The 27,730-nt window shown below is 38.6% G+C and overlaps 1 protein-coding gene across 3 annotated transcripts in view; it reads right to left on the bottom strand.

The window, feature by feature from the left end:
• The window catches only part of zc3h18 (zinc finger CCCH-type containing 18), a 53,105-nt gene that overhangs the window by 22,481 nt on the left and 2,894 nt on the right, over positions 1–27,730 (bottom strand). For all 3 annotated transcript variants that reach the window (XM_066713977.1, XM_066713975.1, XM_066713976.1), the window contains exons 2-9: positions 25,422–26,182; positions 19,483–19,567; positions 18,405–18,553; positions 17,666–17,758; positions 16,172–16,329; positions 14,453–14,482; positions 13,500–13,614; positions 10,728–10,987 (exon numbers count right to left, since the gene is read on the bottom strand). In XM_066713977.1, the coding sequence (XP_066570074.1) occupies positions 10,728–10,987; positions 13,500–13,614; positions 14,453–14,482; positions 16,172–16,329; positions 17,666–17,758; positions 18,405–18,553; positions 19,483–19,567; positions 25,422–26,171 (1,640 nt within the window). In that variant the 5' untranslated portion in view covers positions 26,172–26,182. The remainder of the gene's footprint in view (positions 1–10,727; positions 10,988–13,499; positions 13,615–14,452; positions 14,483–16,171; positions 16,330–17,665; positions 17,759–18,404; positions 18,554–19,482; positions 19,568–25,421; positions 26,183–27,730) is intronic.

The following is a 27,730-nucleotide window of genomic DNA, read 5'->3' as shown; positions in this document are numbered from 1 at the left end:
CAGACCAATTTACATTCACCAATTCTTGACACTGTACTTTAAAGTGGCCACTGGGAGTAAAATAAGCACAAACCTAAACCATGTAATAGCAAAAGGTAACACCAACCAGATGATAATTTAAGATTGAGCTGAAGCAAGATTCCCCTTCAGTCCGGACACCACATTTAAGGAATTACAGAGATTTTGAGGAACACAGGGCAGTATTAAATTTACCTGGGGTAAGTTAATACTGAAATATGTCCAAGACAAATGGACACCATAGAAATGTAAACAGTAACTATGCACTTGGATTGCAGTCTTGTTGTTGTTGAAGTGAACACCCCCCCCCCCTTTCCTTATTAATACAACCAAGGAACTTCCAGATAGAAAATGACAATAACAACAAAAGAAACTCATGCTAGAAGTCCCACTGTTACACCAGAGCTCAACAGCTGTGTGGAGAAGTGTATATAAACACAGGTGTGCTAGAAAGCTGGGCAGCTACAAATGACATCATGAACAGGAAAATAATCCATACAAAGAAAGTGGGATGTTCTGAGTGACTTATCCCTGAACAATCATAATCGCAGCACTTAATAATGAAAATACGTTGAAGGGCTAAGTCCCAGTGTCAGTGTATACACAATAGCTGTGGACTAGCAAGGCACAAAGAAAGTTACACTTAAGAGGCAGAAAACACAGATAGCTGACAGGCTCAAGATATAACACTTCTCTCTATTGTCCAATGGTACTGCCAGAAGACATCAGGATTTGGGGAAACAAAATTGTGCTTGAAGATAATTGCTGTGTCAATTTCAGTGATTTAGCCAAGAAGATGACAAGGATCTGGTGTTTGGGTTTTACTGAATTTAAGCCGACTTCCTTCCTCTAATCCCTATTTCAGGATTTGGGTTCAACCAGAAAACTCCCTGAATCTTAAAAACCTTTCAGTGAATACATACATGCCCACATGTTTACAATTCAAATGCAAAGGAGATGTGACCCCAGTAACTGTAAACTGAATTAGGCTTGCTGTTAAATAAATGGCTTCTATTTATAGTTATAGTAATATAAGCAGGGGTTGTGATTTTCATGTTTTAGCCAATTTAACCAGATTTTAGTGTAGCATTGTTCTGTTCTTTGTGAATGTTGTGCTTATCAATTAATGTCTGAATAAAAACCTGATCTTTTCGGGTTAAATGTTTTATTTTAATTATAAGAAATTCAACCCAAAATCAGTGATAGCATTCAATGATGGCATTGCATCATTACTTTGCTGGTTGACATCCAAATTCCCTTCCCTTAAATATTCTTATAAAGATAAAATTTAGACAGAGAAAAGACCTTATACTGGAGAAAAGGCCGTCAGCACGCAGATCTGCAGGATCCAACCTATCCCATTGGTGGAGCTGGGCAGATCTGTTGAAATTTGCATTACACGAACGCTATCTGTGTTTTTTGATCAGATGCGTATCATGTCAGACGGCGCAGTCTCAAGCAGCCAGCGCAGCAAGGTACGCGAACACTATTCAGTTTATTGGTAGCTGAATGCTATGACTCAATGACACAGTAAATTGTAAATTATTCAAAACTTTAAAATACCTGTATGAAGGTATAGCAAGATTCCAAACCGGTTCCTGAATGAATACCGGTATATTGTTTTTTACGGTATACTGCCCAGCCCTAGAAAGATGTATGCTTGGAACTGTAATGAGGAATAGAAAGATAAATGAACTATCCAAAATATGTGATATCCTTGAAAGTGGAAATGTTAAAATGGCAATGGGCCAGACACAATGTAAGAACAAAGGAAGCCATTGAATGGATTCCAAGAGAAGAAAAAGGTTTAGAAGACGAGCACATAAAAGATGGGCATATTAAATCAGACAGTTTGCAGGTGTGACATTGAAAAGAGAAGCCATAGATAGAAAGCAAGTCTTCATCCAGCAGTGGATCAATAGCCACAATATTCCTAGGTACCATGATGCTTTGAGCACATCAGGCTGAACTTCTGGCAAAGTGTAAACAACTGGCACCTAAGGTTGCTTTAATGTTGCAGGTGCTCTGGACTGATGGGTCAAAATTTGAAATATCTGTCTGTAGCAGAAGGCAGTTTGTTTCCCGAAGGGCTGGAGAGCGGTACACGAATGAGCGTCTGCAAGCAACAGTGAAGAATGGTGGAGGTTCCTTCCTTGTGTTTTTCATCATGGAAAAACCTGCAGGAAGTGTCTCTGCAGGTCACACCCATCACGGCAGTGCAGTACAGCGCTATGAGAAGTGATGAGTTTACACTGCTGCTTCCACAGAGCTGTGCGAGGCACATTTTAAGTAACAGACAAGGTATATTTTATTTATATATATATATAAAAAAAAACTATGCAATTATTTATCAGCATATTTAGTTTTGTATGCGTTTCAATTACAAATGCTGCACATGATTTTTACTAGATTATTATAACATCGGGTAGAACTGACACTGACTTAAAATCCAAATTAATTTTCCTTTTTTTTTTTTAAATCAGATCGTTGTTAATGCTTGCTATTATTGTATTGAAAATAGATGAGTATGTTTTTTTATGTAGTGTAGTATATTAACCTCTGAACTAGTTTAAATGCATAGTGCATTCATGACACGTGCTCAGCAGCAGTGCTGCGTGGGGGCTGGGCTCTGCCATGTGGTTTGTGCAGATCAGGGACTAGTCTGTGTTGTGCTGCTGCAATGGTGTTTCTAAGATACTGGTAGGAGAGGGGGGGAAACACAAAGGAGCACAAGATAATGTTTGAAATTAAGTCTTAAATAATTGTATTTTTACAAACATCAGGTATATTGATGTGTTCTCATGTACGATTGATTTAATGTCGAGTTATAGTCATAGGAGAGAGTTATATTACAAGCTGTGCAGTGCAAGTTTTGGTCTCCATTGAGGATAAACTTTACACTCTCAGAGTTGCAACCTCTAGTTAAAACAATATTGAACGAGTAGTTTTGCACATACAAGTTGTATTTCTGTGCTCTCGAATTGTAACAGTGAATTCACTACAGTTATGTCCACGAAATAAATTAGTGCGCTCATGCATATGCCCCAAGTTATCAAACAAGTCCTCAAAGCATCCTGTGTACAAACAGAAATGAATGCATCACTAGCTAACTCAGGTACATATGATTTTATCATGTTATACACAGAGATATAGCCATTTCCCATTTAATGTTTAATAGATAGGTACTGTATAAAGACAACATTACAACTAATTATCTTATTTGTAAAATATTAGCCTACAGTATGCCAAAACCTAACCTAGTCCTGGATCCTGATATTTCTAAAAAGTCTATTTAGTGTTCTAGGTGTGGTATCAAATAAATTAATTAGGCCTTTTTTATTTTTTATTTCTTTCTCCCCAACTACAGAAGTCTAGTGCCTCTGGCTGAGAATGGGTCCCCCCCAATCAGAAGCAACATACCCTCCAAGCTCTTTTTGAGCAGCATGTTAAGTACCCAAAGGTTTTAAGTATCAAAAAATGCTAGAAGGCTCAACAAGGCAGTGGCAGAATTCATCTGTGTGGACCAAGTCCCAATATACACAGCCGAGAAAGCTGGATTTAGAAACCTTGTACGCCAACTGGACAAAAGGTATAACCTCCCCTCAAGGAATTTCTTTATGTATAATGAAGTTTATGATGAGACAAGGTCTATAAATCAGTGCACAATTGGCAGTGACACCAAAGCCATACTTTTCATGCACTACTGACCTCTGGACAAGCAGAACTGTAAACACATACATGGCTGTCCTGTTCATCTCAAGAACCTGGGAAATGCAGTCCTGGTGCTTAGGATGCTCAGCAATGCACTCTGACCACACAGCTGACAGTCTAAAGGAAGCACTGGATGATATTGTCATAGATTCCTGGGGACTAGACATGGCCAAAATGTCTGGTATCACAAAAGATAATACTTCCAACAACTGCACGGCCTTTAGTGACTATACCTGGATACCCTGTTTTGGCCATAATCTGCATTTGTCATTCAACAAAGCCACAGAAATTAATCGTGTAGCAGCCTGTCTGTCCTGACTCCACAAGACTGTCTCTGCCTTATCAAGACGTCACTAAAGGAAGAAGTGAAACAGATAAAGGGCAACAATTGAAGTATCTTGGAAAAGAACAAGATGTGGCAAATGTTCTAAATGAGTATCTCACAGAGGTTTTTACAAAAGAAAAAACAGATAACATGCCACAGGTTAACAACCAGTCCATTCAAACCATAAGAGACATCAGGATAAATGAGCAGGAGGTACTAAAGGGACTAGCAGAATTAAAAACAAACAAATCACCTGGGCCAGATGGTATATTTCCAACAGTACTTAAAGAAATGAGGGAAATTATTTATAGGGCGTTAAATATTCCAAATGACACTTAGAACAGGGGATGTGCCAACTGACTGGAAGACAGCAAATGTCATACCAATCCACAAGAAAGGGGACAAAACTGAGCCAGGAAATTACAGACCAATCAGTCTCACCTGCATCACCTGTAAAATGTTGGAAACAAATATTACAGAAAATAGAGGAGCATTTTCATGTAAACCATATCCTTAGCGATAGTCAACATGGGTTTAGACGAGGCAGATCTAATTTATTAGCTGTAGATCATGTGAAAGCATATGATATGATATGATATACTTAGATTTTCAGAAAGCTTTTGATAAGGTTCCACACCAAAGACTGATCCTCAGATTGGAAGCTGTAGGCATTCAGGGTAATGTAAGTAGATTATGAACTGGTTGATGTCTAGGAAACAGAGGGTGTCGATTAGAGGAGTCGCTTCTAACTGGAGTGAGGTTGTTAGTGGAGTTCCACAGGGATCAGTACTAGGACCTTTGCTTTTTCTTATCTATATTAATAATCTGGACTCTGGGATAGTTAGAAAACTTGTCAAATTTGCAGTAGATACGATCTTAGCAGTAGAGGTCATTCAAAGGGATAATATTCAGTTGTGGAACGACACCTGGCAGTTGAAATTCAATGTGGACAAGTGCAAGGTATTACATGCAGGTAACAAAAATGTCCACAATAGTTACACTATGGGAGGAATAGAACTAGATGAAGTAACGCATGAGAAAGATCTAGAAGTCTACGTGGACTCCTCACTTTTTCCATCCAAACAATGTGGGGAAGCAATAAAAAAGGCAAACAGGATGTTAGGGTATATTGTCAAAAGTGTAGAATTGAGAACAAGGGCAGTAATGTTCAGACTGTACAATGCACTAGTTAGAGCTCATCTGGATACTGTGTACAGTTCTGGGCTTCACACTTCAAGAAAGATATTGCTGCTCTAGAGGCAGTTCAGAGGAGCAACCAGGCTTATTCCAGGTCTGAAGGGAATGTCCTACTGAGAGACTGAGGAACTGAACCTTTTCACCCTGGAACAGAGGAGACTACGTGGGGACTTGATTCAAGTCTTCAAAATCACGAAAGGCATCGACCACATCAAACCAGAGCTTTTCCAGATCAGCAGGGACACACGCACCCAGGGACACAAATGGAAATTGGTCTTCAAGGCATTCAAGACCGAAAACAGGAGACACTTCTTCACACAGACAGTCGTCACAATCTGGAACAAACTCCCCAGCGATGTGGTTGAAGCTGAACATTTGGGAACATTTAAAATCAGACTGGATAGGATCTTTGGATCACTTAGTTATTAATGGACACCAAACGAGCACAATGGGTCGAATGGCCTCCTCTCACTTGTACATTTTCTAATGTTCTTAAGATCTAGTAAGATGTCAAGACTGTTGAAAGACAAACAGAAAACTTTAGAGCTGCCACAACATACATTAATTCATGATGGGGTTCTACCTACGATATGGTGGAACGCTTTTGTGAGCAGCAGCAAACAGTCTCCGCTGTTCTGGCTGACGACAGGAAGAAGTGGCACCTGATGCCCAGAGACACAGACATGACAACTTTGGAAACAGTTAGGGATGTCTTGGCTTCACTCAGTGATTACACAGATGCCCTAAGTGGAGAGAAAGAAGCCACTCTCTCATCAGTCCTGCCACTGATGTGGAAGATAAGAGCCTGCCTAAAAGATGAGGAAGGTCCACTGGCGCTGGAAATGAAGCAGCAAATTAGAGAAGACTTTCAAAAGAGATACAATGAGCGCGATATAAAGGTGACACTAAACATCTCCACTTTCCTAGATCCAAGATTTAAGAGTACTTTTCTCACTATGGAGGAGAAAGTCAAGAGGGAACTGCTCCTAAAAGCTGAGACAGTGGAGATTCCCAGGGAGCACAGTCAGAAGCAACAAGTCTCAGAGGACAATTGAGGAGCAGCCGCTGCACCAAAGAGAAAAATAAGTGATCTAAAAAGTCTGCTCTGCACCATCACCTCAGAAAAGAAGGGGACAGATAGTTTTGGAACTAGACCATATTCTTCCACACCCACAACACCTGCAGAAAAGCTAAATGGTGAGATCACGGACTATACACAATTGAGAGAACAGTCCTGCAGAGGACCCCCTGACCTGGTGGGGTCAGCATGAGGCATACCTGCCCACCCTGGCAATACGGTATCTGTGCATTGCAGCATCAAGCTGTGCATCTGAACAGCACATCTGGAAATACCTGCAGTCCTACGTGTTCGAGACCGAGTTAGGAAAATGTAGACACCCTTATTTTTTTTAAGGAATTGAGTAATAAATGAAAAATAGCCAGCCATCCTCGGTCTACGGTTTAGGCTGAGTAGGGACAGAATACTGTTCAAGCCAGTTAGGCTGCTATTCCAGTTTGGTTATTGTTCTGATTTTTGTCACAGATGTCATTGTGTTGACTGTCATTTCTTATTGTTTAATATATACACATCTATTTTGTATTTTGACAAAGGAAAGTTGTTACTGCTATTTTAGTTAAGCGATTGTCATTTTTAAAGTTTATTTTGTTGACTGAAAATGTTTGAAATAAAGCACAATAATGGCATCTGACAGTTTCCCCTTTTTAAGGAAAAGTATTGAGTATCAAAATTCATGACTTGGTACCATACCGAATCTAGAAAGAATACAGTATTTGTACATTGACATTTCAAAGGGTGCGAATAATATCTTACAAATATCTGTTTGCAAACCCTATGGATCGAAACTCATTGTTACGAGCAAATAGTCCACACCCGCAGCATATGATGAGAGATACCAGTAGGTCAATTTCTACAAGTGTGAAGGAACTACAGTACAGATGTTAGTTTTGAATATAAATCCTAAGATCTGTTCTTCAAATTTAGATATACTGAATATTACACCAATATGTTGAATAATGCTAGAGACACGACTAGATACAGAGAATTGTTCCTTTAAAAGAAAAGGAGTAAAAACAAGAACAAAATTTCAACTGAGTTTTACTACCCGTCCAATATAAGAAGGATACTTTATAAATGTTGGCATGTTTTGAAAAATGATTCTTCGGTGATACACTCGCTAAGCCCATAACCAGGCTTGGGAAGCACGTGGTCGCCAAAACCCCCGAATGGTCAATTTAAATGTGGTCATTGTATACATTGTTCAAATACCAAAAATAAGAAATCTCTCTCATATCCTCTTTCTGGCAGAAAAAATAAGATAAACACGTTTATTAATTGCAACACTGTTGGGGTTATCAATATGCTGACCTATATGTTTTTGCAGATTAGTCTATGTAGGACAGGCTAAAAGACCACTTCAGATTCAGAACGCTGAACACAAAGCAGCGATTAAATATCGAAATTTAGAGTAGTCTATAGCCAATCACTATAGGCTGGACGTGGATCTTCACCACACTCGCTTCTCTTTGTGGGTCTGGAGAAGATAAATATCCCTGAAAGGGGAGGAAATTTAGATAATTTGTTACTGATGAGAGAGGCATATTGGATATTGGCATTACAGACATTAGAACCACTGGGACTGAAGATCTTAATTTTTGTTCTTTAATATGAAAATGCATATGCATAATACATTTAAAATGTCTAATTTTATTTAAGGAGCAACTATTTACTAACAGGTCTTTACTACAGCAATTTTCTAATTGGCATTAAGTGAGTAAGTCATTGATAATCGTGGAACTTGTTTTGTTTTATTAATAATAATGAGATGTTCACACTTTGTTGAAATTGTTTTATGAGATTGTATAATTGCTAACTGTATATGTAAAAGGTGCTAATGAGTAATTAATTTGTATTTAAGAGACTTGCCCATCATCTTTCTTTACGATGCTCTCAGAATGACGAATAAGTCGAAACGTGCAAGCATCATTTTGTTTGTTATCCGTCAAATGGTTAATAAATTAATTGTTTTTATGACATCAATTATTGTGGACTGTTTACAGGTGGGAGCTGCTGTCTATCTGAGCGGTTCTTCCACTCAATTTCCTACATATTGCCTGGGACCAGGCACCCCGCATTTAAAGTATATTGTAAACAAATATACACATACACACACAGACATTATATGTAGCTATATCATGTTATTCGTATAATCTGTATAAATGTAAACTGTACTCGACACTATGTTAATTAATCCTAGTGTTGTCATACCAGAATTTCGACTTTGATACCGATACCAGGTTCACAAAACACGATACTGGAAACGATACCACTACAAAAACATTTTAAATTTATGAGCCTAAGGCAGAGAATAATCATTGGATTTTGTTTTCTAAATACTGAACAAAATGCTGATAATTGGGAGGAAAAAGTAAACTAACTGTATACTAACACTATTAAGCAGAATATTTATATCTTAAGCAGGTCATTTACAGAACAGCAGCATTGTTTTTTCAAGGAATTGAATAAGAAAAACAACCTTCAGCATGTACGCATACAGGCACAAAGATTTGTGCGAAAAATAAACTTTTTTAAATTCCACGCTCGCAAGGAATTTCACACCCTGGAGCATTACAGTAAACTGTCACTCCTTCCTCCCCCTTTCCAATTCAAATTACATTTTGTAAATACTTTTATAGTGGACAGACTATTTTGTTTGTTTTGGTTAAAGACCTCATTTCAAAATCTCAGGATTTTGTGCTTTTTGTTTTGTGCTGAATAACACTCCTCCCCTGACGAGGTATGTCTATTGCTGTGCGATTGTGAAGAAGCTTATTGTATCAATCTATCTTTCTAGTAATTTAATTGTAATCAATAAATGTTTGTATTTTTGTACAGTAATCATTAAAATACACATAAGCAGTTACTATTATATTCTGTGTCTTGGTTGCATTTGTTCTGCAGGTGTGTGTATTACTGTGAGGGACAACATTTTCATTTTGTCTGTTTTATTCATGGTGATTGTTTAAATACAAGCAGTTATTATATTATAATCTACACGTATATGCTTGTAGAAATGCTATACACTAAATGTCTGCCATATTAATATGAGAAAAGTTTAACAGCTGAAAAAAAGCTTGATTCAGAGAAACTACTAAACTCACTTGATTCCCTTGATCATGACGATGAGACATTTGACAGAGATATCGAACTTAACAGAAATTCTAGTATCGAACCATTTTGAATTTTCAGTAAATCGTGCAACACTACATGACCCTGTTCTCCAAATAAAATTACTATTCAGAGTATCAGCCAAAAGTCCAATATCTTATTTTGTAATTGGAGATGTTTTCTGGAGGACTTCTGCTAGGTAAATTTACAAATAAATTACGTATTTGTGACAAATGATATTAAGTTTAGATGAAGAAAGAAAAGATAAACAGATGTCCCAAAAGTTAACAGAAAACGGTGTGGTTTCATAAATGTATTGAAAGGTTACATCAGAAATGAATCAGAAAAGATCACAAACAGCTAAAAACAAAACCGAACATATTTTTTCCCCCTTTGTAGTAGGATAGATTCCCACCATACACCCTGGCTGTGTTCTTGAAAAGTGGAACTTAAAAAAATCAAAACAAAAAAGTAACTTTCTCATAAGAATACAAGTCATGTGGGCTTGTGTTCCCGAGTTATACAATTGGTATTAAATAGGTTTTACTGGAATTAGAATCTACTGTACTATATTATAATACTTCCTCACCAAAGGCAGAGAGAGAGAGATGGCTTAAAGTAGTTACTGGGACGAAGGGGAAGTGAAGGTGGGGAGTGGGCTGTGTCATCACCATCTGACACAAGACTGCTGGGGTTATGGGATTGTTTGTATTACAGAAGGTGCTTGTGGTTGCACAGACACAATAAAAACTCATCCAATTCTATTTGCCTTCTCAGTTTCATCTTTTCACTGTAAAGTTCCCTGTAACACTGTATAGCACTCCTGATTTGCCATCACACATCAGGCCAAGTCGCAGAGAGAGTCATGTACAGGCTGCACATACTTTCATCATAAGGTACAGTTTCTTCTATGATCTGACGAGTTTGCCGACATTCAGGGACGTTCTAATAAAGCGGATTATATCAGGTCAATTATTAGTCCATTCTTAAGGAACATTAAAGTTAAAAAGCGGGGACTTATATAGAAAACTACATCTGGTAAATCTGGAGTTGTAAAGGGAAGATACTGAGATTTCAATTTAAAGGTGGTGGCAACTCACACAGCCAAAATCTTTCTAAAAAACTCAAAGAGAACATCGTAACAAAGCATATTGACCATGGAGTTAAGGTGAGTCTCCAATACTAAACAATGCTGCTTATCACATTACACAAGGTACATATAATAGCAGCATTCATGTCTTTCTAGGTCAGGGTTTATGAATGCTTCTCAAAAAAGGCCCCCGCACTCACCTTGGGGGAGGAGGCGACCTAGGTTTTGGCTTCTCCTTCTCTTTCTCTCGTTCTCGTGTGCGTTCCCTTGGGCGCTCCTTCTCATCCCTCTTCAGGCGGTCCCTCTCCCACTCTTCTTTCCTGCGCTGCCTCTCCTTCTCCCTCTCCCTCTCCCGCTCCCTCTCCCGCTCCCTCTGACGCCGCTCCCTCTCGCGATCTCGCTCACGCTCCCGGTCCCTCTCGCGCTGTCGGTCTCTGGGGTCGCGTTCCCTCTCCCTCTCCTGGAAAACACAGTGATCACTTCAGAGCTCTCGTTGCTGATCATTTGCTTTCTTATTTTTTCTAATCCCAAGTGTTTCAATGCACATTCTTTGGTTCTAAAACTGAAATCGAATTCTACTTTTGATGTTTTTTTTTTTTACATACGAATTTTTTGGATTATGAAACCAGTTCTGTGGAACGATCAAATAGAATATCGAGGGCTTGGAGCCAGAGGGGCATAAGTGACATTTTGGGCGAATATGAATTCTATACATCAAATTAAAGCTCTCAATGAGATCTATTGAGCGCCAAAATGACACAGCTGAAGTCATGACCAATAAAGAATTAAACCACAAAACCTTAAAGACATAACTTACAATTTTTACGTTTGCCCACTGACAAAGAAATGATCAGTCTATAATTTTAATGGTAGGTGTATTTTAACAGTGAGAGACAGAATAACAATAAAAAAATCCAGAAAAATGCATTTCAAAAAAGTTATACATTGATATGCATGTTAATGAGGGAAATAAGTATTTGACCCCTTCGACTTACTACTTGGTGGCAAAACCCTTGTTGGCAATCACAGAGGTCAGATGTTTCTTGTAGTTGGCCACCAGGTTTGCACACATCTCAGGAGGGATTTTGTCCCACTCCTCTTTGCAGATCCTCTCCAAGTCATTAAGGTTTCGAGGCTGACGTTTGGCAACTCGAACCTTCAGCTCCCTCCACAGATTTTCTATGGGCTTAAGGTCTGGAGACTGGCTAGGCCACTCCAGGACCTTAATGTGCTTCTTCTTGAGCCACTCCTTTGTTGCCTTGGCTGTGTGTTTTGGGTCATTGTCATGCTGGAATACCCATCCACGACCCATTTTCAATGCCCTGGCTGAGGGAAGGAGGTTCTCACCCAAGATTTGACGGTACATGGCCCCGTCCATCGTCCCTTTGATGCGGTGCAGTTGTCCTGTCCCCTTAGCAGAAAAACACCCCCAAAGCATAATGTTTCCACCTCCATGTTTGACGGTGGGGATGGTGTTCTTGGGGTCATTCCTCCTCCTCCAAACATGGTGAGTTGAGTTGATGCCAAAGAGCTTGATTTTGGTCTCATCTGACCACAACACTTTCACCCAGTTCTCCTCTGAATCATTCAGATGTTGGCAAACTTCAGAAGGGGCCTGTACATGTGCTTTCTTGAACAGGGGGACCTTGCAGGCGCTGCAGGATTTCAGTCCTTCACGGCGTAGTGTGTTACCAATTGTTTTCTTGGTGACTATGGTCCCAGCTGCCTTGAGATCATTAACAAGATCCTCCCGTGTAGTTCTGGGCCGATTCCTCACCGTTCTCATGATCATTGAAACTCCATGAAGTGAGATCTTGCACGGAGCCCCAGACCGAGGGAGACTGACAGTTATTTTGTGTTTCTTCCATTTGCGAATAATCGCACCAACTGTTGTCACCTTCTCACCAAGCTGCTTGGCGATGGTCTTGTAGCCCATTCCAGCCTTGTGTAGGTCTACAATGTTGTCCCTCACATCCTTGGACAGCTCTTTGGTCTTGGCCATGGTGGAGAGTTTGGAATCTGATTGATTGATTGCTTCTGTGGACAGGTGTCTTTTATACAGGTAACGAGCCGAGATTAGGAGCAATCCCTTTAAGAGAGTGCTCCTAATCTCAGCTCGTTACCTGTATAAAAGACACCTGGGAGCCAGAAATCTTGCTGATTGATAGGGGATCAAATACTTATTTCCCTCATTAACATGCAAATCAATTTATAACTTTTTTGAAATGTGTTTTTCTGGATTTTTTTGTTGTTATTCTGTCTCTCACTGTTAAAATACACCTACCATTAAAATTATAGACTGATCATTTCTTTGTCAGTGGGCAAATGTACAAAATCAGCAGGGGATCAAATACTTTTTTCCCTCACTGTAACTGTTTTGTTCATAGCCAGAGAATATACATTTTGTAAAGTAAAAAAATGTATTTTAGTAAATACAACTGTAAATTCATTGTCCTTTTACAGAAAACTTAATGTGTTGTTCCATTGTTCATCACTTATGCCCCAACTTTTCAGCTAGAACCAAACGGCGCATCTGACTTTTTTGCCATATTTTTAAAATCTGAAAAAGATTTTTCAGTGTTCATTGCCATAATATTATTAACTGGGTACTTCTTAATTTGACTGTGTATATGTTTCCAACATTATTGTTAATACTGAATAACCACAGCTGATCAAAGTTTGGTGAAATTTTGTTTTGGCTCTCCTGTAAAGTTTGTCAAATGTCACTTACACCCCTCTGGCTCCAAGCCCTCGATATAGAAATGTAAAACCATAGTAGGTTACTGACACTTCCTTTGGCTAGAATGATATTCAATTGGAAATAAAATGTATCAATAAAAGGAAGAAAAAATCTACATAATCTAAGCTAAATATTCAACATTTCACATAAAAACTAAAATAGTGCTCAGAACAAAATCATTATTTTAAATAAAACCAAACCACCATTTCAGAGCGGAATTTGCAGTACTTACATTGTAATGGTATGGCACTGTTTCTGTGTATTGAACTCTGAAATTCTCATACTGTCCCCCTCGCCAGAGACACTCCATTTCATAGTCATAGTAAGAGTCAGCGTAGGGATCGTTCCTGCAAGTTCAATTCACAAGTTACTCATTTCCCCCTTGAAAGATGGAAAAAACTTGGAGGTGTGTGTGTGTGGGGGGGGGGGACAGGTTGTTCCTATTTATAAAGGTGTTTCTTATATTGCTTACATGACAGATCTGCACAAAATTATTACTTTGATTTACTTGGGGGTGTTTATTGATTTCTAAATACCTCTAATCAGTGATCATTTCAACTATGCAGTAAAGGGACAATTAATTTAGCAATTGATTCAGAACAATAACAACAACAGTAAGGACAATTTTATGCATTACTTTCAGAAATGATGCTAAAGCACAGACTACCACAGCCATTCTCTGTTTTTGGTAGGGTAATGCTTAAAACCACTCATCTCAATAATCAAGTACAGCTCTAATCTGCAGGAGATCAAATATGAGTATATTTACTGGGCATCTTGGAACTGCACATTGCATGACTCATGCATTACCTTTATACCCAAAAATGGAAGGTATAAGATTTTTCTACCTGTACATAAATAAAGCAGCTACAAAGATGGATTTATTACATCATCACCTGCAACATCCTCTTTAGCATAAACTATTTTTTAATCAAACGCAATGTGTCATCTCCTAAGGAGGTGAACATAAAAATCCTCCATGTGATTTTTGGTTTGAATGAATTCCCTCTCAAACTAATTTGTTAGTATATGCAACATGTTCAACATTTATATCCAGAAAACAAAACTGACAATAACAATTAGAGAAAAGTTAATATTGTGTTAAAACATCCACAAACACCAAACAAACTTTAAATTCCCTGGGGGGGGGGCGACTTTGAAAAGAAAAATAACTTGGCCACTTACCCATAGGTTGTATCCCTGTACTCCACATCACTGAAGCATTTTAAAGGAAAGAGACACCATTAAGAATACAAATGAAACAGCTGTAATACATAGACCTACATGATTACATTCAAACAAAACTGCTCAATAATATAACCAAAAAAGAATAAAGCGGAATGTACTACCAATTTACACATCTGTGTAGTTATTCATACATTTCTGTACTCCACTGTTAAAGTGTATTATACAGTGAGGGGAAAAAAGTATTTGATCCCCTGCTGATTTTGTACGTTTGCCCACTGACAAAGAAATTATCAGTCTATAATTTTAACGGAAGGTGCATTTTAACAGTGAGAGACAGAATAACAACTCTCTTAAAGGGAGTGCTCCTAATCGCAGCTCGTTACCTGTATAAAAGACACCTGTCCACAGAAGCAATCAATCAATCAGATTCCAAACTCTCCACCATGGCCAAGACCAAAGAGCTGTCCAAGGATGTCAGGGACAAGATTGTAGACCTACACAAGGCTGGAATGGGCTACAAGACCTTCGCCAAGCAGCTTGGTGAGAAGGTGACAACAGTTGGTGCGATTATTCGCAAACGGAAGAAACACAAAATAACTGTCAGTCTCCCTCGGTCTGGGGCTCCGTGCAAGATCTCACCTCGTAGAGTTTCAATGATCATGAGAACGGTGAGGAATCAGCTCAGAACTACACGGGAGGATCTTGTTAATGATCTCAAGGCCGCTGGGACCATAGTCACCAAGAAAACAATTGGTAACACACCACGCTGTGAAGGACTGAAATCCTGCAGCGCCCGCAAGGTCCCCCTGCTCAAGAAAGCACATGAACAGGCCCGTCTGAAGTTTGCCAATGAACATCTGAATGATTCAGAGGAGAACTGGGTGAAAGTGTTGTGGTCAGATGAGACCAAAATCAAGCTCTTTGGCATCAACTCAACTCGCCGTGTTTGGAGGAGGAGGAATGACCCCAAGAACACCATCCCCACCATCAAACATGGAGGTGGAAACATTATGCTTTGGGGTGTTTTTCTGCTAAGGGGACAGGACAACTGCACCGCATCAAAGGGACGATGGACGGGGCCATGTACCGTCTAATCTTGGGTGAGAACCTCCTTCCCTCAGCCAGGGCATTGAAAATGTCATGCTGGAATACCCATCCACGACCCAATGACCCAAAACACACAGCCAAGGCAACAAAGGAGTGGCTCAAGAAGAAGCACATTAAGGTCCTGGAGTGGCCTAGCCAGTCTCCAGACCTTAATCCCATAGAAAATCTGTGGAGGGAGCTGAAGGTTCGAGTTGCCAAACGTCAGCCTCGAAACCTTAATGACTTGGAGAGGATCTGCAAAGAGGGTTTGGACAAATTCCCTCCTGAGATGTGTGCAAACCTGGTGGCCAACTACAAGAAACGTCTGACCTCTGTGATTGCCAACAAGGGTTTTGCCACCAAGTACTAAGTCGAAGGGGTCAAATACTTATTTCCCTCATTAACATGCATATTAATGTATAACTTTTTGTGAAATGCATTTTTCTGGAATATTTGTTGTTATTCTGTCTCTTACTGTTAAAATACACCTACCATTAAAATTATAGACTGATCATTTCTTTGTCAGTGGGCAAACGTAAAAAATCAGCAGAGGATCAAATACTTGTTTCCCCTCACTGTATGTCCTAGTAGCTGTAGAACCACTAATGTAAGCGTCAGTATTTTGCTTACGCTGGCTCTCGGATCTCTCTGGTGATGCGGTAATTCCTTTCCCTGAAGAAGTCGTTCTCCTTATCAAACTCTCTCTCATCCTCCCCGATGGTGACGTTGAATCTCTTCTCCTCGAAGTCGGGCTCTTGCTCTTTCCGAATAGTTGCTTTCTTTAGCATCTGCAAGAACGAACAAGTAAGACATAATGGCAACAGTTGGGATGATATTAATGTTCCCGTTGCAGGCGGCAGATCATCGTATCCACGGTATTCAAGTGTGAAGAACTGAGGCCAGGCAGTCATTGTAAGTTGCCAACCCAAGTACAAACAAACATCTTGGCTATCGGGGAAAGGAGCATAAAGACCAAATGTCACAATTCTGAAAAACTACTGTTTTCACCGTTTAAAAAACAAGTGTGTAAACAATCTGGCAAGTTGTTCGACTCCTGCCAAGTCCAATACATAGGTGTATATCGGTTTGAGCTCAAATGCAGCAACCAACCAACTATTTGCACACCTGACGCAAGATGTCAAAAGCCACATGCAAACAGAAAAGTACACAATGCAGTCTTTTCTCCCAGACATCTGACTTTTACAATGACCTTGCATCGGGTGTGATTTGTTCCATTGACGTACATTGTAAAGCTGAAACATCTTAAAACAATTCTATATTTAGAGCAATTAGTAGTTAGGTACATGTGCTTGGAGTTTTATGGGATTTTCCTGCTTTAGTCAATAAACTGTGTACAAAATACTGATTAAGTGTCCCAAATGTGAAAGAATACTGTGGAAGCAAAATAAACCAGGAAATGCAAAAACAGGCATCTTATTTTATGTAAATAAGAAAACTGTAAAAAAAAATTAATATGAAAGAAAACCTCATAATAAACATGTAACCTAGGAACAATCCAATCCATCTTGTTCTGCATGAGATACGGTAATATGGCATTACCTCATGCTTACGGGCGATAGCGACCTCAATTACTGAATTGTAAAGGAATGTCTGACTGACTGATGGCAAACAGAAACAAAACTATGTTTCTTAAATATCGCCCTTTGTACCCTGGTGCAATTGGTTAACTTAGAACTGGACATTGGGTCTAGAAAAAGACACACACTACTAATTCCTCTGCTTCACAGGAGGATTTTACATAGGGAAGAAAGTGAATGATAGTTTGACTGGTTCCCTTTTCACTGCTTTATAACCAAGTTCATTCATTTAAAGGAACAGATATTCACTCCCTCATAAATATCCTAAAAACCTCTTTGTGAAATGGCTTATTACCATTACTTCTTATCCGACACCATTGTTTGCATGTATAAATGCGTGACCCCCGCCCCCCAACACCTGAGAAGTATAAGATGACTGAAAACACGAGTTCTCCTATTATTCAACACCATGTATAACACACACAGTGTCTTCTGAATAGGTTTGTGGCTTCCCTTGGTCATTTGTGACATACAGATAAGACAGGGTAAGTGTGCAGTGGTGTCTGCACCAGTCCATTGGGATTACCTCTTTGGCGTGACGTAGCCCTCTCTCCCAGGCACTCTCCGCTGGGGGCTCAACTGGGGGAGGCGGGGGCATTTCCTCCACTGCTGGGCCTCCCTGTAACAGAGCAAAACACAGCACTCACTCTCCTCATCAGAGCACTGTTCAGCGGCTGCTGTATAAACATGACCTCCTCCAAAAATTACTGCCCTAGATAACTTCCTGCATTACAATAACTTCCTTCAGCCAGACAGGTGCATAAATCTTTTCATCATCAGGTCCTCTACTGTGAGGTTGTGGGAAAAACCTGCTGGCTGACTTCCAAGATGTTATCACGTTATGTACCGTGCCTGGAATACCGTAGTATTTTTTAACTTAGGCCTTCAAATATAAACACAGTCATTAAGTGACAACAAATAAGCTTGAGTATAAAAGTTAACACATTTCAGACTCTCTCTTTGTATTAACAGCATATTAATACAAATTCATCGAAAGATCCTGGACTCAATACATTTTAAAGGAAATACATTAATAAAAGGCATATTAAGAACCTCAGAACCTATAACTAAAGCAACTGAAATACACTGAAGGGGCAAATCTGTGTACTACATGGAATTACTAACACCATGAATGGCCTTTGCTTTACTAAACACTTACAAATCCTTAAAGTGGTTAAATAAGAAAAAAAAAAGTATGCCTAACAAAAACATGCCAACTAATAGTTTATAAACAGTGTCCCGTGTGCATTAGAGTGAGAACATACCCATGGATTGGATGGCATGAGTGGGTGAGGTCCGACAGGGGGGCCTCCGTTAGGTGAGAAGGGGTCTGGCTTGGCAATCAGAGTATAATTTCCTTTGTCGTTCACGCCAGGATGGATAAACCTGCAGTTCATTCCCCAGGTGCAGTTACCTGAAAGGATTCAAAGACACTCATCATTACAGTGCAGCAGGTGATTCACTATTCACCGGCACTGCAGAGGAACGTGAATCTGAGTTAATCTCCAGTCAACCTGTGGTACATAAATAATTCCAAATTGCTCATAAAAACACACTACAGTTAATTAAATGATGATAATATGAATGCTACTAATAATTGATAAGATTTGTTCAATTAGTTATGGACAAAACTTACAAATACGAAGATGTTTATAAATAATTGTGCATCTAATTCATACTATTAAAACAATATATATTGTTTGCTGATCCAATTCCAAATTACTTCCATTTAATAATGTGGTAAATAATTACCTAATTTCAGTACTCCAGTTTAACTCAGACTTAAACATTCAATTCCAAAGGCTTTGCGTTCCAATCACACTTCAAAAGCAATGCTAACAATGCCCTCTACTGTCCTGTTGAAGTCAATACAGTGAGGAATTGACTCAAAGCTCTTTACAAGTGATAATACACATGCAAATTAGTGATCAAGACATGGAATAAAGATTTTATTACTAGTGACTTATTATGACACTTTTAAATCAGTCCATAGAAGGATAAAGTTTCCAGCATGAGTGGATTGTGCACCACACTATGCATATAAGGAGAACTGATCAAGATAACGGGTGTGCTTTTGCATTTTGTTCTAGGATACAGCATGGGTTATTGATTCTCAATGTAAAAGGGTAATGAAAATACAATGAGTTACTTGAATCAAGCAACAGTCTCACAGACATTTCACTGAGAGATGGTAAGTGATCAGTCATTGAGAGTTTGAATTAAAAAGTACCACTAAGCAACAGAATAAATAAGGCAGATCAGGTGGCATACATTTCAAATGGCTCATGAAAAATTGAGGGAGGACAGCAGACAAACACACTACTCCCATAGGGAGACATTTACCTTTCATGAAAAACCTGCAGATAGGACGAGGGCGTATTTTCCGATCCATTGGGTCCTTGACTTCGCCTTCTTCCAAGTCATCATCCTAGAAGCAAGAAAGCATTTGATACAGAGCAGCTGTCAGAGGAACAACCTCTTGTACATGGAAGCCCCCCCAGATCTACAGTGATGCACAGTGTCTTCATAAAACAACCCACAAATCAAGAAGACCTCTCGGAAAGGCCAAACCAAAACACAGAACAATTGACCAGTTCTGAATGGAATTAACGAACAAGTCACATTTTAAACTGCTTTCCTCATTTCCCCAATGTTGACCCTGTATTGATATGTTTATTACAAACCTATAGTACTGGAGTGACTTCCAGAAGGTCTGTGGAAGGCTCTCAAAACACAAATATACTGCTTGTTTTCTACTTTATCTTCCATTGCCAAGAAGAGCCTACATTACATAAAATGCTGTACAGTAATTATATTTACTTAATGTATTAAGCTACAAATAATACCAAAAAGGAGCATGATTTTCTAATTAAAAAAAAAAAGTTAATGTTCTAAGTATTTCTACAATTGGTGGCAATGTTATGAATATAAGCAGTCACTGTGCTTTCATATTGATGACTTTGTAACAGTCTTTCTAGATCTCACGGTCCTCTACGAGAAGTGTGGAGATTCAATTATTCAGTTGCCACAGAAAAAATAGTTAATCACAGTGGGTGAAAGCCAATCAGTAAATCAATAAAAATGCACTACACGTCACCAATCCAGACATCTCTTTCCTTGTTATATTCTTCAATATTTGGTAGACAGCAAGCAACCACGCATAACAGCAGGACTAGTTTTTTCTGGATGTTTTTTTTTTTTTAATTTGAATTCTAGGGCAATTCCACGATAAAGTGACCCTGGCCAAAAAAAAATGCCTATATCAAAAATATTTGTGTCTCAGTTTTTACTAAAAGGTGTATATTTGTGCATTCTGTATTATTTTGGTTCACTTTATGCCTTTTCTTTACAGCCATTTAAAGAAAAATAAAAAAGCAACATTTACAGAAGTCTAATTTTCATTCATTTTTAGGTTTCATTTATAGGATACATTTTATTTATACATTTTTAAATATGCCCAATTGGAACTCAATGGGTATGTAATACCAAGTTAGTAATATTACATTTGACAGAGAAAAAGGAAACTATTTTACAGCTATTCAAAATAATGGTGTTTATAAATAAAACCAATGTCACATCCATAACGTGCTCTTGGTAAAGTTTGTATAAAAGTTGTATGCTACACTACATTTTTTACAAACGTTCTATGAAAAGCTAACTTTTTTTAAACGTATGTTATGGAATAAAAACTTTTACCCATTATTAATAACAATTGCCCAAATTAGCGTTATGGATGTGACCGTTATGGACGTGACAATAATGTCCCTATTGATTTAATGATGTTATTGCAAATAATACGTCTTACGATGTAAAAGCAAAATACTAATTGCATCACTTATGGTAGCACATTGTCATGCCATAATTCATATTAACATCACAGCACCAGACTACTGGCAGTCATTTTAATAGGGCTAGTTTTTATATATTTAATCTGCTTAATTTAAAATTGTTTCAAGACTGTTCCTTTGTCTGCCTTTAACTTTAATAACTTAATGAAAAATGAGTGGCAAGGAGTTAAAAAATGCATGTACATGTAAGGCATAATTTATCATTTGAAATGTTGTAGAATATCGCCCAAATGAAATGCATACCTTTAATCTGAAACTGTGTCCGGAACTTAAACACATTTCACGAGAATTGCGAATCATACTCTACAACATGGAATGTTATCGCTTCTTGTTTATGAGTGGGAGAAAATAGACACTTACAAAAACAACAAAAGGCGATAACATTACGTTTTGTAAAGCGTGATTCACAAGTCCCATGCAATTTGATTATATCCCGGCCTATACCAGGATCTTAAATTCTTTAAAAGCTCTTAACATGATTTCACTATAAACTTTGCATCGTAACAATTCACTTTTTTTTCTTTCAATTTGAAAACAACAAATATGTATGCTACCACTTTAATGTTTCTATCCAATTGTTTTAGGCTCTGTTTTCAAGTACTTGTACAGCACGTCTACTTTGTTTTGGTCAACAACTTACTTCCTTGTTGATGGGAGAAAGGAGGCGTGTTTGTAATCTGATTGGTCGCCTTTAAAAAACAAAAAACAAAAAAAATCCCGCTGTAGTTTTTTTAATCTCTCACTGACACTGGTAAATAATCACAGAATGTCAGAAAACACTGCATTCTTTCAAGGAAGATTACTACATTCAATATCGAAGATAATCTTATTACAGGTAATCTACTAGACATTTTGTGGGTCTGGTCACAGAAAGTGACTCTGAGAATTTTGAGGTGCAGTTTCTTCGAAAAAATTATGATGCCGGATTTGTTTATGTCTTGCCAGCAAAGGAAGACAAAGGCTGGATTGGGGCTGAGCAGGTTGTCAGGAAACTTATTCCAGTTGTCGATAACCGAAACAGATTTCACTTCAGTGAAGCAGTCCTGGCTGAATAAGTTTTAAATGTTTTGGAAGCTATAAAGCTAACCAAGAAATAGCAATGTTGGGTAAAATGCACCCGTTTTGAAAGTTTTTATTTATAAATTTACACCAATACTCCTTGCTGATTTTTTTAAGCCTTAATTAAATTATATGTGTGTGTGTGTGTGTGTGTGTGTGTATATACACCGATCAGCCATAACATTATGACCACCTGCATAATATTGTGTAGGTCCCCATTTTGCCACCATAACAGCCCTGACCCGTCGAGGCATGGACTCCACTAGACCTCTGAAGGTGTGCTGTGGTATCTGGCACCAAGACGTTAGCAGCAGATCCTTTAAGTCCTGTAAGTTGCGAGGTGGGGCCTCCATGGATCGGACTTGTTTGTCCAGCACATCCCACAGATGCTCGATTGGATTGAGATCTGGGGAATTTGGAGGCCAAGTCAACACCTTGAACTCGTGATTCATCAGACCAGGCCACCTTCTTCCATTGCTCCGTGGTCCAGTTCTGATGCTCACATGCCCATTGTAGGCACTTTCGGCAGTGGACAGGCTGACTGGTCTGTGGCTACGCAGCCCCATACGCAACAAACTGTGATGCACTGTGTGTTCTGACACCTTTCTATCAGAATCAGCATTAACTTTTTCAGCAGTTTGAGCTACTGTAGCTCGTCTGTTGGATCGGACCACACGGGCCAGCCTTCGCTCCCCACGTGCATCAATGAGCCTTGGTCGCCCATGATCCTGTGGCCGGTTCACCGCTTTTCCTTCCTTGGACCACTTTTGATAGGTACTGACCACTGCAGACCGGGAACACCCCACAAGAGCTGCAGTTTTGGAGATGCTCCGACCCAGTCGTCTAGCCATCACAATTTGGCCCTTGTCAAAGTCGCTCAGATCCTTACGCTTGCCCATTTTTCCTGCTTCTAACACATCAACTTTGAGGACAAAGTGTTCACTTGCTGCCTAATATATCCCACCCACTGACAGGTGCCATGATAACGAGATTATCAGTGTTATTCACTTCACCTGTCAGTGGTCATAATGTTATGGCTGATCGGTGTGTGTGTATGTATGTATATATATGTATATATATATGTATATATATATATATATATATATATATATATATATATATATATAAATCCCTCATTGTAAATGTCTTTTGTTTATAATTTTGCATTATTTTGATCAAATTGTTTTAACTATTCACATCTCATTTTAAATACTTAAAAACATGAATACAAATTTAAATACTATAATAAATGGGCTTTAACCAGAATTTTGTATTGAGTTCAGTTCATCTTGGCTTCCAATGACAAATGACAATTTAAAGTGTTTTTAAAGAAAGATTTACATCCATAACGCTGTGTCACATCCATAACACTGCACTTCGAGTTATACTATGAAAATATAAAAATCCTGATGTATTTCTTAATATGATTTTTGGGAGCTGCTAAGTTGTCCTTACAAAATGGCATTAAATGTTCTGATGGCAAGTTCTACAAATCACAGACTTTTGAGAACATGTTAAGTGACCTAGCAATCCTTGTCCATTTCTGTCATATCCATAACGCATGTTTTTTTGGGTGATAAAAAACTAATGGTGAAACTTTGAACCTTGAAATCTTAACATGACATTTCAAAAAGCACATTATCTAAATAGTGCGTCATAATTAGTTATTTGTTTAAATGGGCCCTTGAATAAGGCAACAAAGTTGCATTTTTGTGTGCAAATGTCACATCCATAATGCTGGAATTGCCCTCTTTTTTTTATTGTTGCAAATGAATCGCTTAGTTTATATATTTTCGTGTCTTTCATAATGGCTAGATGACATTCCGGAATATGAACTCATTTTAATTTGGTTGTTCATGATCTCTATCCAAATAGTAAGTGTTAATAAACATATACTTATATTTTAATGCCATGCATCACTATAAGGTAACAAACAAAATATTAAAACCTTAAAATGCTGACAAAGCACAAGGTAATAAAACATCTTGTTGCACAAATCTATAGAAATGTATTTGTAAAAACATAGGCAAATGTTATGAAGCAACAGACATAAGTGGCAGAACAGAAAAATATCTGAAATGTAAAAACTGAGAGACAATGGCACTCGTATATAGCTTAGGGCTCGTATATAGCTGTCTGGGGGCAGCCTAACCAACTTTTGCCATTTCTGGAGTGTATCCATCTTTCAATACAACGATAGAAATGAAAGCATGAACAACATCAAATATCTCCACCGTATAACTAACAAAAGTACTAGAATAAAATGCATCCCATCCACTTAATGAAACTATACTTCCAAAAGCCAGTTAAAAATATAGAAATTTATAAAGCCCAAAAATATAAAGATTTTAATACAACAAACAAACCAAACATCAACAGAAATCTACACTCAGCACTACACGGATAGTTTATTTACAATAACAATTATCAAATGCATTTATGTTTTCGATTAATAATATGCATTTGACAGTTATAACTTTTCACATTAATACTTAAAATACATAAAAAGAATGTAAAAATGTAGCGAATGTTCTGTTAGAACTAGATTCGAATTTAAGACCTACATTTCCATTCCATTAATAAACTGAATATTCAATCTAAGCCTAGACCTAAACAGATGTCATTAACATCATGACAACATTATGGCAATAATGACAAAATATCATGTGTGAGTGGATTGTGTTTAACAAAAATGGCCCATGGGATTGCCTAAATGTCAGAATTTGACCAAAAATAGAAATCTCATGCATGAAACAAAAACCTTATTGCAGGTTACTATGCAAATGTTGACACAGTGCTGACCTCTACCATTTGCTTGCACCCTGACACTGTTCTTGCTCTGCCATTATCACTTCATTATCATAGCAACATGTAAACACTGCATTCTCTTTTAAACATCAAAGCATAAAAGGTGCATTAAACTAATTGCATGATCGCAAGAGCTCGAATACCAAAAACAATCATTGAATATTTTAAAAAATCGTTTTGCTTATCCCAGCTGTACAAGACCATTCTGGGCCCTCAGAATACATTTGGAAAACTGCATTCAGGTGTGATGCCATTTAACACTTTCTCCCCTTGAAAACTAAAATACATAGTAGATTAGTAGTGCACAGTGCCCCGAGGGTGAGGTATATTCACCCCAACAGTCCATGTAACCGCCACAACTGAAGAATTTAAAAGAACATGAAGGAAAGACATATTGAAATATTATGATTTCAGATTTCTCTGTTCTGTCACCTACAGGTTTGCTCTTTCATAACAAATTTGCTTGTGTTACAGTTTGTTGATAAGCAGTTAAAAAAAAAATAAAAAAATCACATAAATCAAACCACATTAGTTGTGGGCTTAAAAAGGCAGAGATAAACCACTTACGTCTATTTCTCCCTCGTCGATTTCGCCATCGTCGTCGTCTTTTTTTTTGTCACGGAAAGAATCTCTCCGACCTCTCTCGGGGGCTTTGACTTCCTCAGTTTTTTTAGGCGCAGCTTCTTTCTCGGGATGCTGGGTGTCTTTTTTCTTTTCCTTCTTCTTGTTGTTGCTATCCTCCTCGTCATCCTCCTCTTCGTCCTCCTCCTCCTCTCCCTCCTCCCCAGGGCCCTTTTCTCCGTCGTCGTCGTCAGGGGCGGCATTGCTCTGCTCTTCCGGCACCTCCTCATCGTAGTCCAGCTCGTGCTCGTCGAGCTCCCGCGTCACCGAAGATGATTCGTCCTTCTGGTCGCTTCCCCTGCTGTGCTCCGGAGCCGCCTTCACTCCCTCTTCTTCGTCCTCCTCCTCCTCCTCGGCTAGAGGGGAAGTAGGCTTCTCCTGGCCCTGCTCAGGTTCCGAGTCTGGGAATTTGGCTTCCGGACTTCTCCGATCTTCCTCCTCTTCCTCATCTGAGCAACTGACCTCTCCCTCGCCCTGCATAACCAGTCCCTCTGGGCCCTGCCTCTCCCCTTCTCCCTCCTCTTCCTCGTCATCTTGATCTGACACCCTCTCTGCCCCCTCGTCCTCTAAATCCTCCAGGTCCGACTCCCCACCTCCCTCCTCGCCATCATCTTTCAGCAGCTCACTGTCTGAAAGGTCTTTCTCTTCCTCTTCTGGGGACTTCGGGTCATGATTGGGGCTTTCAGGAGTATCCATTGGAGGTTATGCTGCCAAGAAGGAGAAAGCAGACATAAAAACATTATCTCACATTTCTATCATAATTATGTATACAGTAGTAGTAGAACATGGTCACATTCTCATTTTGATTAATTTAACGCATATTGTCAAAGTATATTTATCAATGAGTAATTTGAATGGGGTGTCAGTCCAAAGGTTAAACTCTTTAAAAAACGTCTTAAATCAACTGGAATCTTTACGTTGTTCTCAAGGCTGAATCAGTTCAATGAAGAATATGCATGTCATTTAAGTAATAACCAAATAACCTTTTTTCAAATGAAGGCTGTGTGTATACTTCAAGTGCATATACAAAGAAAATAACATTTAATGTCTGAATAGCTGATTGCAATATTAGGTTGAATACTGTAATTATGTAAGAGTCGCATTTCTGAAACAAGTGAAGTTATTTGGTTAACCTGAATCAAACCTGAGCAGGCTGTATAATCACTTCCAAATGAAAAAAAGGCAGTGAAATAAAAAATGACACCGGAAAAAACGAAAACCGAGCCGTAGATATCACTGTAAACATGCAGAATAATTGAGTACATAGAATAAGGAATCTAATATTTACAGACAAGGACTGTGCATTGTTAATTGTTTAAAAAAAAAGTTGTGCTAATGCATCTCAACTCGTTGCAACGTCCCCTGCCACTACCACTACATGTGGGGAGGGTGAAGAAGTATGACTAGGATCCTCCAATCCATGGCAACCTCAAGCCACCAGTCATTTTACACACAGCAGGCTATACAGTTTGCCTGCAAACCTGCAGATGCCCAGGTAGCCGGTAGGGGAAGTTCGTTAACGATGAGCTGAAAGAGACCCAGATGAATATCCCTCCCTATTCCAGGCAGCACTAGGCCAATTGTGCGCCATCGCTGAGCAGTCTCAGTCACATTCGACAAATGACATGAGCTGGGATTGAACTGGCGAACCTCAGTACATAGGGCTCAGTCCAAGTCTACCGACTGAGCCATTCGGGAGACCAGCATATCCATTATTTTTAAATAAATATACAAATGTAATTGCTAGACAATTTGACCTAGCTCAGATAATTATACATGGTCAGATATTATTGAATCCTAAACCATTAGTAGACAAATTATTTGCTGATAACACTACCAATGCTGGTAATGTGTTAAGGCTGAAGTGGCTATATGGGTAAAATTATCTAAGCAATTAAAAATACAAATAAAAAGTCAGGAATACGAAAAAAGCAATTCTGTAGACTGAAGCACAGCAAATCTCAAATGAACTAGTGACTGTGATAGTCACTTTTGGTGTTTGACAGCCACATTCAAACTGGAATTCAAATTCATCAATAGACTTGGAAACATCAATACTTTAGGTCATGACAGGCTCCCCTGTCTCTCTATTTAAACTGAGATTATTTAAACAACTTACAATTTGCTGAAGACACTCATATTTGCAAAAAATGCCTAAATACCTGCAGCTTCAAATTAAAAACTCTCAGATACAAGAAAATTAGGCCTAAAATGAGCACAAGTAATAAAGTCATGTTCAACAGCCTTGTTAAATT

The sequence above is a fragment of the Amia ocellicauda genome, chromosome 9, assembly GCF_036373705.1.
Source record: "Amia ocellicauda isolate fAmiCal2 chromosome 9, fAmiCal2.hap1, whole genome shotgun sequence".
In the NCBI taxonomy this organism is placed as follows: domain Eukaryota; kingdom Metazoa; phylum Chordata; class Actinopteri; order Amiiformes; family Amiidae; genus Amia; species Amia ocellicauda.
Note: the sequence above shows the minus strand (reverse complement) of the source record. Positions and strands in the feature narration are given on the sequence as shown.